This window comes from Coregonus lavaretus, assembly GCF_964263955.1.
Source record: "Coregonus lavaretus genome assembly, chromosome: 26".
NCBI lineage: Eukaryota > Metazoa > Chordata > Actinopteri > Salmoniformes > Salmonidae > Coregonus > Coregonus lavaretus.
Genome location: NC_140013.1, coordinates 30189861 through 30202079, shown reverse-complemented (window position 1 = coordinate 30202079; position 12219 = coordinate 30189861). Strand labels below are relative to the sequence as shown.

The 12219-nt window shown below is 43.5% G+C and overlaps 1 protein-coding gene and 1 pseudogene across 2 annotated transcripts in view; one reads left to right on the top strand and one right to left on the bottom strand.

Moving 5' to 3' along the window:
- LOC311101895 (neurofibromin-like) overlaps nt 1–12219 on the bottom strand; it is a 178213-nt pseudogene that overhangs the window by 35343 nt on the left and 130651 nt on the right. The gene's annotated exons all lie outside the window — the stretch shown is intronic.
- Nucleotides 4325–11004, top strand: LOC311101362 (uncharacterized protein). The gene is made up of 2 exons (XM_084142497.1): nt 4325–4474; nt 8076–11004. Exon 2 carries the CDS (start codon nt 8124–8126, stop codon nt 9876–9878), a length of 1755 nt encoding a protein of 584 aa, XP_083998623.1. The 5' UTR covers nt 4325–4474; nt 8076–8123; the 3' UTR covers nt 9879–11004.

Here is a 12219-nt window from a genome sequence, read left to right as displayed (position 1 = left end):
TGCTATGAACAGCACACTACTGCCAACTGCCCAAGTTAATTACCCTTACTACAAAGGTTCAGGATCTTTGTACGAGTGGGTAATTTACATTTAACATTTACATTTGAGTCATTTAGCAGACGCTCTTATCCAGAGTGACTTACCGGAGCAATTAGGGTAAAGTGCCTTGCTCAAGGGCACACGGACATATTTTTCACCTAGTCGGCTCGGGAATTCAAAACAGTGAACTTTCGGTTACTGTCTCAACGCTCTTAACTGCCCAATTCAATCATATTAGCAGTACACTATGCCATCTTCACATAATGGCAGTAGTACTGATAATATTTGATTAACTAAGTGTAACAAAGGGTATTAAGCATATGTAGAAAGTATATTTTGTTGAAGATAATATACATGCGTTAAATTGAGATATCTGGTTTTGGACTGGTTGTACACTCACAACTACAATATAAGTGGGAAAGGGGGATACCTGGTCAGTTGTACAACTGAATGCATTCAACTGAAATGTGTCTTCCGCATTTAACCCATCTGAATCAGAGAATATGTAATAGAATGGAAGCCGTCTCTATTGACACTGTTGGCTAAAAGATTCCTTCGCAGCAAACAAGCACTCAAACATTTTCTCCCATATATAATTGAATGTGGCCACTTCTCCCTAAGACATTAAATGTCAAAATTGTTATTATATGTTGTCCTGTCTAACTGTCCTGTCTACCTGTCCGGCACTGTACCTGTTGAAAAAAATAAAAGCACTCACATATGCCAACATGCTTGCTCTTCAGATGTGAGTTCAGTAAACATTATTACTTTACACCAACTCGATGTGAACTTCCTTTCCCTCATCTGAAGTGATTCCATGCACAAATACTATACCAAGGGTAGACTTTTAACATCTTGTTGCCATCCTTGGCTGGGCACAGAGATGGCATTGGGCCTGCCAAGCCTCCTTGTTACATGAATAAGTCTCCCCCTCAACCTTCACGTGTCAGTCAAGCAGTCACAGAACTCCTAACTCTTTTGTTTCCACTCCTCTCTACTAAGTCTAACTTCTTTTCTCTTTTCTGTAAACATTTCATTTGTTTAACCCAAATAAATGGCTGTTTTGTGAACATGTGTGAATGAATGGGATTCTTGTTTTGAATCGATGGAGTAAGAACACAATAGTGTTTAGACAACAGCTTCAGAAACGGTGGACCGCAATGAATACAGGGGGTTGCATGAGTACAACGATAGCAGTGAAATAGATGCTGTGAAATGATTCCATTACTGTAAACAATTCTCCTGGCACAAGTTTAATAGGTTATATTATTATAGGACCAAGTGTTTAAATATAGTCAATTAGAGAAGTGGATGTCGTACTTGGACTTCTATCAGGAAAATAGCCCCTTGGGCAGTTAAAAAAAACAATTGTTTAATTAATATATTAACAAGATCTGTGCCCTAGATTAGGTTGACTGAAGATGATTGATGTTGACACAAACTGTATTGACGAACAAGGACCTGATGAAGAACAAAGGGTAAAGTCATACATTGCAATAAGGGATCATAGGTTTCACCTGGATTCACCTAGTTACATTAAGTTTATGCAAAGAGTCAATATTTGCAATGTTGACCCTTCTTTTTCAAGACCTCTGCAATCCGCCCTGGCATGCTGTCAATTCACTTCTGGGCCACATCCTGACTGATGGCAGCCCATTCTTGCATAATCAATGCTTGGAGTTTGTCAGAATTTGTGGGTTGTTTGTTTGTCCACCCGCCTCTTGAGGATTGACCACAAGTTCTCAATGGGATTAAGGTCTGGGGAGTTTCCTGGCCATGGACCCAAACTTTCGATGTTTTGTTCCCTGAGCCACTTAGTTATCACTTTTGCCTTATGGCAAGGTGCTCCATCATGCTGGAAAAGGCATTGTTCGTCACCAAACTGTTCTTGGATGGTTGGGAGAAGTTGCTCTCGGAGGATGTGTTGGTACCATTCTTTATTCATGGCTGTGTTCTTAGGCAAACTTGTGAGCGAGCCCACTCCTTTGGCTGAGAAGCAACCTCACACACGAATGGTCTCAGGATGCTTTACTGTTGGCATGACACAGGACTGATGGTAGCGCTCACCTTGTCTTCTCCGGACAAGCTTTTTTCCGGATGCCCCAAACAATCGGAAAGGGGATTCATCAGAGAAAATGACTTTACCCCAGTCCTCAGCAGTCCAATGCCTGTACCTTTTGCACAATATCAGTCTGTCCCTGATGTTTTTCCTGGAGAGAAGTGGCTTCCTCGCTGCCCTTCTTGACACCAGGCCATCCTCCAAAAGTCTTCGCCTCACTGTGCGATGCACTCACACCTGCCTGCTGCCATTCCTGAGCAAGCTCTGCACTGGTGGTGGCCCGATCCCGCAGCTAAATCAACTTTAGGAGACGGTCCTGGCGCTTGCTGGACTTTCTTGGGCGCCCTGAAGCCTTCTTCACAACAATTGAACCTCTCTCCTTGAAGTTCTTGATGATCCGATAAATGGTTGATTTTAGGTGGAATCTTACTAGCAGCAATATCCTTGCCTGTGAAGCCCTTTTTGTGCAAAGCAATGATGACGGCACGTGTTTCCTTGCAGGTAACCATGGTTAACAGAGGAAGAACAATGATTTCAAGCACCACCCTCCTTTTAAAGCTTCCAGTCTGTTATTCTAACTCAATCAGCATGACAGAGTGATCTCCAGCCTTGTCCTCGTCAACACTCTCACCTGTGTTAACGAGAGAATCACTGACATGATGCCAGCTGGTCCTTTTGTGGCAGGGCTGAAATGCAGTGGAAATGTTTTTTGGGGATTAAGTTCATTTTCATGGCAAAGAGGGACTTTGCAATTAATTGCAATTAATCTGATCACTCTTCATAACATTCTGGAATATTTGCAAATTGACATCATAAAAACTGAGGCAGCAGACTTTGTGAAAATTAATATTTGTGTAATTCTCAAAACTTTTGACCACGACTGTAGATGGGTGAGAAAAAAATATATTTAATCATTTTTGAATTCAGGCTGTAACAACAAAATGTGGAATATGTCAAGGGGTATAATTACTTTCTGAAGGCACTGTATGTGATGGAAAGAGCAGGTGTCCTTAATGTTTTGTACACTCAGTATATAAACCTGAGCATACACATGATAAGAAGAATTTGGGCTTGATATTGTTGGCGTGTGAAAGAAAGTGGAGCAAAGCTGAAGCGGCAACCACAATCTACACAGAAAGACATGTTCAACAATTCAACTCAAAATAAACATTGAAAGAACCACCGCTTGTCTCTGACACTACGTCCTGAACCTTTCATTTGGACCGCTGAGACACATGCTGTGTTTTTTTATTTTATTGACAGTTTTAAACCAAAAGCACAAAGACACCAAACAAACACATGACTGTATAATTGTACTGAATGAATGGTAGCGACAACTGAAACACTTCCCATGTAACATGCTTCAGCAGCAAGGCAACAAGGTGGCCAACTACTTTCACACCTTCTCTGCAGGAGTGATAGGTAGCTATGTATTCAACAGAAACATTACCAGGCCACAACATTCAGTAACGTCTGAAACAAACTATATGACAAAGACTCAACTATCACAGAATTCATATTAAAATTAAATGTGTACATCTTTGCATTGAAACATCCACAGTGGACAGAGGAAGGCCCTCAAAATTGTCAAAGACTCCAGCCACCCTAGTCATAGACTGTTCTCTCTGCTACCGCACGGCAAGCGGTACCGGAGTGCCAAGTCTAGGTCCAAAAGACTTCTCAACAGCTTCTACCCCAAGCCATAAGACTCCTGAACAGATAATCATGGCTACCCGGACTATTTGCACTGCCCCCCCACCCCATCCTTTTTACGCTGCTGCTACTCTGTTAATTATTTATGCATAATCACTTTAACTCTACCCACATGTACATATTACCTCAATTACCTCAACTAGCCGGTGCCCCCGCACATTGACTCTGCAACGGTACCCCCATGTATATATAGCCTCCCTACTGTCACTTTATTTTACTTCTGCTCTTTTTTCTCTCAACACTTTTTTTGTTGTTTTATTTTAACTTTATTTTTTATTTTTTGTTACAAATAAATGCACTGTTGGTTAATGGCTGTAAGTAAGCATTTCACTGTAATGTCTGCACCTGTTGTATTCGGCGCATGTGACCAATCAAATTTGATTTGATTTGATTTGCTGTGTTAAAAAGAACAGGGTGTCATTTGTCATCAGACCTACATTTCACAGCTTTCGCTTCCTGTCAAGTGAGGCAATAGAAGGTTCTGTATAATACCAGTTCTGTATAAGCAGCCTTCTACAGCGGCTGCTTTCTGAGCTTCATGTACACCAAACTATGGGGACCTCTTCCAGCTGAGACACACCAACTCATACAGGGATTCTGCTGTTTGTGAACTTGGAGAAGGTTAAGGCCAGGATTCTAGGGTTAAATCCTGTGTAGGCTCTGGTGAGTACAACAGACTTTAGGGTGGGTGATAAATGGGTTATTAAGGGATGAGTGATATGCCAGAGAATGTGCAAGCAGTTTAAAACAAAAACCTTTGAAATACATACAGTACCAGTCAAAAGTTTGGACACACCTACTCATTCAAGGGTTTTTCTTTATTTTTATATTTTAGAATAATAGTGAAGATATCAAAACTCCGAAATAACACATATGGAATCATGTAGTAACCAAAAAAGTGTTTTAAACAAATCAAAATATATTTTATATTTGAGATTCTTCCAATAGCCACCCTTTGCCTTGATGACAGCTTTGCACACTCTTGGCATTCTCTCAATCAGCTTCACCTGGAATGCTTTTCCAACAGTCTTGAAGGAGTTCCCACATACAGTGAGGGAAAAAAGTATTTGATCCCCTGCTGATTTCGTACGTTTGCCCACTGACAAAGACATGATCAGTCTATAATTTTAATGGTAGGTTTATTTGAACAGTGAGAGACAGAATAACAACAACAAAATCCAGAAAAACACCAGTCAAAAATGTTATAAATTGATTTGCATTTTAATGAGGGAAATAAGTATTTGACCCCTCTGCAAAACATGACTTAGTACTTGGTGGCAAAACCCTTGTTGGCAATCACAGAGGTCAGACGTTTCTTGTAGTTGGCCACCAGGTTTGCACACATCTCAGGAGGGAGTTTGTCCCACTCCTCTTTGCAGATCTTCTCCAAGTCATTAAGGTTTCGAGGCTGACGTTTGGCAACTCAAACCTTCAGCTCCCTCCACAGATTCTCTATGGGATTAAGGTCTGGAGACTGGCTAGGCCACTCCAGGACCTTAATGTGCTTCTTCTTGAGCCACTCCTTTGGCCTTGGCCGTGTGTTTTGGGTCATTGTCATGCTGGAATACCCATCCACGACCCATTTTCAATGCCCTGGCTGAGGGAAGGAGGTTCTCACCCAAGATTTGACGGTACATGGCCCCGTCCATCGTCCCTTTGATGGGGTGAAGTTGTCCTGTCCCCTTAGCAGAAAAACACCCCCAAAGCATAATGTTTCCACCTCCATGTTTGACGGGGATGGTGGGGATGGTGTTCTTGGGGTCATAACCAGCATTCCTCCTCCTCCAAACACGGCAAGTTGAGTTGATGCCAAAGAGCTCCATTTTGGTCTCATCTGACCACAACACTTTCACCCAGTTCTCCTCTGAATCATTCAGATGTTCATTGGCAAACTTCAGACGGGCCTGTATATGTGCTTTCTTGAGCAGGGGGACCTTGCCGGCGCTGCAGGATTTCAGTCCTTCACGGCGTAGTGTGTTACCAATTGTTTTCTTGGTGACTATGGTTCCAGCTGCCTTGAGATCATTGACAAGATCCTCCCGTGTAGTTCTGGGCTGATTCCTCACCGTTCTTATGATCATTGCAACTCCACGAGGTCAGATCTTGCATGGAGCCCTAGGCCAAGGGAGATTGACAGTTATTTTGTGTTTCTTCCATTTGCGAATAATCGCACCAACTGTTGTCACCTTCTCACCAAGCTGCATGGTGATGGTCTTGTATCCCATTCCAGCCTTGTGTAGGTCTACAATCTTGTCCCTGACATCCTTGGAGAGCTCTTTGGTCTTGGCCATGGTGGAGAGTTTGGAATCTGATTGATTGATTGCTTCTGTGGACAGGTGTCTTTTATACAGGTAACAAGCTGAGATTAGGAGCACTCCCTTTAAGAGTGTGCTCCTAATCTCAGCTCGTTACCTGTATAAAAGACACCTGGGAGCCAGAAATCTTTCTGATTGAAAGGGGGTCAAATACTTATTTCCCTCATTCAAATGCAAATCAATTTATAACATTTTTGACATGCGTTTTTCTTGATTTTTTTGTTGTTATTCTGTCTCTCACTGTTCAAATAAACCTAACATTAAAATTATAGACTGATAATTTCTTTGTCAGTGGGCAAACGTACAAAATCTGCAGGGGATCAAATACTTTTTTCCCTCACTGTATGCTGAGCAATTGTTGGCTGCTTTTCCTTCAGTCTGCCGTCCGACTCATCCCAAACCATCTCAATTGGGTTGAGGTCGGGGGATTGTGGAGGCCAGGTCATCTGATGCAGCACTCCATTACTCTCCTTCTTGTTAAAATAGCCCTTACACAGCCTGGAGGTGTGTTGGGTCATTGTCCTGTTGGAAAACAAATGATAGTCCCATTAAGCCCAAACCAGATGGGATGATGTATCGCTGCAGAATGCTGTGGTAGCCATGCTGGTTAAGTGTGCCTTGAATTCTAAATAAATCACAGACAGCCAAGCACCCCCACACCATAACACCTCCTCCTCCATGCTTTACATTGGGAACTACACATGTGGAGATCATCCGTTCACCCCACACCGTGTCGCACAAAGGCACGGCGGTTGGAACCATAAATCTCAAATTTGGACTCCAGACCAAACGACAAATTTCCACCGGTCTAATGTCCATTGCTCGTGTTTCTTGGCCCAAGCAGGTCTCTTCTTCTTCTTATTGGTGTCCTTTAGTAGTGGTTTCTTTGCAGCAATTCGACCATGAAGGCCTGATTCACACAGTCTCCTCTGGACAGTTGATGTTGAGATCAGTCTGTGACTTGAACTCTGTGAAGCATTTATTTGGGCTGCAATTTCTGAGGCTGGTAACTCTAATGAACTTATCCTCTGCAGCAGAGGTAACTCTGGGTCTTCCATTCCTGTGGCAGTCCTCATGAGAGCCATTTCCATCATAGCGCTTGATGGTTTTTGTGACTGCACTTGAAGAAAAGTTTAAAGTTCTTGAAATATCCGTATTGATTGACCTTCATGTCTTAAAGTAATGATGGACTGTTGTTTCTCTTTGCTTATTTGAGCTGTTTTTTGCCATAATATGGACTTGGTCTTTTACCAAATAGGGCTATCTTCTGTATACCCCCCCTACCTTGTCACAACACAACTGATTGTCTCAAACGCATTAAGAAGGAAAGAAATCCCACAAATTAACTTTTACACCTGTTAATTGACTACCTCATGAAGCTGGTTGAGAGAATGCCAAGTGTGTGCAAAGCTGTCATCAAGACAAAGGGTGGCTATTTGAAGAATCTCAAATATAAAATATATTTTGATTTGTTAAAAAATGTTTTGGTTAATACATGATTCCATATGTATTATTTCATAGTTTTGATGTCTTCACTATTATTCTACAATGTGGAACATAGTCAAAATAAAGAAAAACCCTGGAATGAATAGGTGGATCCAAACTTGTGACTGGTACTGTACTTTCAAAATAGTTGTTTGTAGGAGTTGTAATACACATTATCATTAATGTTAGCCAATCAATACTCATTGGACAAAATACATCCTAATGTGAAACATATAGGGCCTTAATTCTTACAAAGAAATGGGACAAAAACAGAAAATATAGTTAGATTCCCCAGAAAAAATATTCTATGCCTACTTTGAATTGTAGTTTGAGGAAGGAAATGCCAAAAGTAGCGGTCACATTTCACCGCGTTGCTCTTTATGCTGAAATGTTCCTTGTTTCCCCTTGATACAGCGTGTTTAGAGATACAGTAATGACACAGTTGCTTTTCTTCTTTTCATCAGTCAGTCATCAGGACACAGCAGATTTCAGAGGAAAACAGAAAACAGGAAATGGAGGGAAAGCGTCTTGTTATTGTGTGGTTTCTGTGGATGCTGCCACTGGGACTGAATAGCACAGTGACACTTCAGCCTAACCACCACTCCACTGACTTCAGGGGAAGTGAGGTTACTGCAACTTCAGACAAAGTTTCACCCTTAGAAATGGCACAAGAGCACCTCAACAACGCACCTGATGAAGGACACCATAGCACTGTAGCACCTTCAGTTGAGTTGAAGCTCACAGTGAAGAGTGAACCACAGACTCCAGACCAGGTGTCCACCAGATATATTCTCGGCTCGTATCGGCCTTCAATCCACCCTTTGAGTACAAGCACAAAGAGGAACTCCCAGTCACCTCAGGACCGCCAATCCACCAGATATAAAAACAACTCCACAGTGGAGATCACAGCAGATGGAGCCGAGGAAACTTTGCCCACTATGGGGAATCAGCCTCTGTTCAGGCGAGATACACCCTTCAGCAAGGACGAAGTAAGTTCAACAGCATCACCTAGACCTGGACCTTCTGAGTTGTCCACTCAAACAACCTCACCGACACCAAATCAACCAACAGTGATCCAAACAGGGCCTGGTCCGTCCAATCCTCCGATGTCGCAGTCCAACAACTCCACAGAGAGGATCCGACCCACGCCAACTGGTGTTGGATTTAGAGTGACACCGACCAGAGCTGAATTTACTTTGAACACAGGTGGGGAGGCTCAACTGCCCAGTACCCCCTCCCAGGCTCCAGTCACAAGCAGGAGATCAACCCCTTCACGCCCCACTGAAATAGGTCCAACAGGCCCATCTGAGCTGCCTAGTGCTGCCACTTCACCCGCCACCCTACCTCCCTCTTCAGCCATGACCAAATCTTCAACCCACATCTCCACTCCATGGACGTCGACTCAGCCCGCCAAGACCCTTGCCACCACAGCAGCCTCTGTTACTGCTAGTATTGCCGTTACCAGCACCAAGGGCCAATCCACACCAATGGTCCCCACTACAAAACAAGTCACCGCTGCCACCACCACGGCAGGACTGCCTCCTCCGACAAAAACTGCAAACGAAGACAAGAGCAAAACGACGGGGAACCATGGCACAATGGTGGCTGTACTGACTGGTGTGATGCTGGTTCTGATGCTGGTGGGTTTCGGGGTCATCTTCGTGAGGAAGCGCAAACAACAAAGGATGCAGCTGCAGAATACAGCCTGGGCCGGCCCCTCTCCGTTTCTGGACGGTGGAGTCCAGTCTCGACTGGATAATGACGAAAGCAGTGACGTCCACCTGAGGGGCTCCAATCGGATCTCCTTCTCTGGCTTCCTGTCTCAGCGGCTCTCCAAGAGGCTGTCTCTGCTCCAGGAGACTGACGAGGAATTCCGGATGGGTGAGATTCCGGCAGGAAGTACATTCGGAAGAGAGACTGTTTCAGATGATGTTCAACCGAGCAACGGGACTGCTGCGGTGCACAACGAAAAGACCCAGACTGAGGAGGTGCAACCTCCGGACAACTCCTCATCTCCTTCTCCACCGACGGCTTCAGAGACCACTGCCACAGCACACACCCATGACCATCAGCCTCCTGCCTCCTTGCAGGTTGTTGATCTGGGGCCAGACAATGCTCCCAATGGACCTCGCTCTCCCTCTCGTATGCCACCAGATATCCCAGAAGCTGTTCCTCCACCATTGTTGGATGTTTACCTGGGTCCCCCCTCAGACCAGGCCAGCCCCCCTTCACCAGAGAGCACAGATCTTCCCCCCCCACCCCTCTGACCCGCCTTTACCCGTCTCCAAGCAGTGACAGATAGCAACACACAGGAAACCCCCTCTCCTCCCCCTCCATCGAACAAAGGAAACCACTCACGCCAAAAAACTAAACTCAAACTGATGCTTATCAGTGTTCCGCTTCCTCTATCTGATTAAACATTTCATGAAATTGATCTTCAACTAGGCCTATAGCCATAGTTTGATTGTCAAAACCAAGCCAATCCATCTCCCTATTTAACGGGGTAACTTTGGCATTGGCCACAATAATTTGCTTTTTAACACATGATCCCTATGGTCTTTCTATGGTATTACAAAGGGATGAAGATAACCAAATGTACACTGAGAAAGCTTTCCCAAATGTTTTCATTCAAGATGTAGATACTGTTCAGATCCTTATTAATTCAGCCTGACTAATCTGTAGCAGTGATATTTATTTCATGCTACAATAATTGCTTTTTCATTAGTGTACTTTTTGGAGGAAAACATATAGTGATATAAGGGCCTAAACATCAGCATCATACCCAGTGGTGAGATAATTCAGAGAAGGATGCATTGCTGAAGTAATGTAATAGTGTGTGTGTGCATGCACGGCAAATGATAATTTTCAGAGCATAAATCCAGCCACTGCAAAAATCTACCCAGGCTGAGACATTCATTGGGCAAAATGGTGAGAGAGGAAGTTCTAAAAGGAAATGAAATGTGAGGGTGAATTATATAATTAAACTGAGGAACGATAGATAGAAAGGGATAGAATGAATGTGAAAATGAGAGAAAGAGTGAGCAGGGAGTTAGTCTCTCAGTGGGGCTGGCCCGACACCGTTAGTGAGTGCGTTACTGCAGTGTTGCAGTCGCTCCCAGTGTATTTCATAGCTGTGCAGCAGTACACTAACAGCAGAGAGAGCAGACAGGCCACAGAGACAGAAAGAGGGAAATGTCAGACCCACAAATAGCACCTCAACGTCTCATCTGAAGAGAAACCACAGAAACAATAAGATGGGAGATGGAAAGCAATAACCATGCCCACACACACAATTATTTCCATCTACACATATTCTTACCTGTCAACAAATGAGAGTTGTGAAATGCTCATTGTTCATCAATCATGTATTTATGCAATAAATCCACTGATGGTAAATACTGGTTTGAATTTGTGTACTACATTAGCCTCATACAGTTAGGCAGACTACAGGCTCATTGGTTAATGGCAGGCTATATTTCACTCTGCTGGGTGTTGATTGAGGAGAGAGCATCATCCGCCTACACCACAAGCCACTGTCCCCCACTCCACCCGCCCCTGCCGCCCAGATGGCAACCACGGCACCTGCTTTATCCCTCTCTATAAAGAACGTTGCCTGAAAGATGCAGCCATCATAAATCCAAAACCCTGTCCGCCTTCCCTTCCCTCTCGCCACCCTCCCCACTACTCTAATTTACAGCTTCTTCCAGACACATTCTCCAGCTGAGTACTAAAAGGGAAATGTTTCTATTGAAAAATGATTGCAGAACTCCCCGTGTCGATACTGCAGCAGATATGAAAGAAAATCGAGAGGGAGAGAGAGGAAGCAGTATGAGAAGTAGCTAAACCTGGGCAAGACAGACTATTTTCAGTCCTCTTTCACTCGTACTCTTTTCACATCTGCAGTTCCAGGTCTGACGTAGTTTTCAAACCACCAACTCGGTCATATCAGTCCTGTCTGGGGTAAACCTTCCCCACCACCAGTCTGTTCAGTTTGCAACAAAAACAGAATCCATGCCTTGTTCACCTCAACACAGGTCTATTCTTTCTACTATTTTGACAAGCTATTGTAAGAGTATTACTTTTAATATGACTATAAATCTTACTTTTATCTGTCCTTAACATTCTAAAACAATTGCATGTGCTGTGACTACAGTTGGTTTTCACACTCAAGTAGGTTGCAAGGTGGGAAACCTTTTGTGAAAACCCCTTTTTCCTTTTGTGTAGCAATTCTCTGGATGCTTCAACTTATTAACAAATCTTTCAACATTACAGAATTATAGCAATCAGATATTACAGTAATTTTCAGAGATCCCATTTTTTAAATCTAATGATCTGAGGTGAATAGCACACATTAGTTTGGCATCACAGACTCTCACAGCTTATTGGTTGAACACCCGGAACTAACACAGCTGATTGGTGTTGCCATGCAGAGTTTCACACTTTTGATTGGTCTTGTGTTGCCGTGCTAGCATCAGGCACTGCACTATGGAGGGTCTTTCTTACTGGGTTTCATTTGCTGACACTTTTTTTCTGGAGAATTGTGAATGGTGATTGCTGCCAGCAATTCATGCTGGCTAGTCGCTGAATGATGTTGCCAGCAGTAGCAGG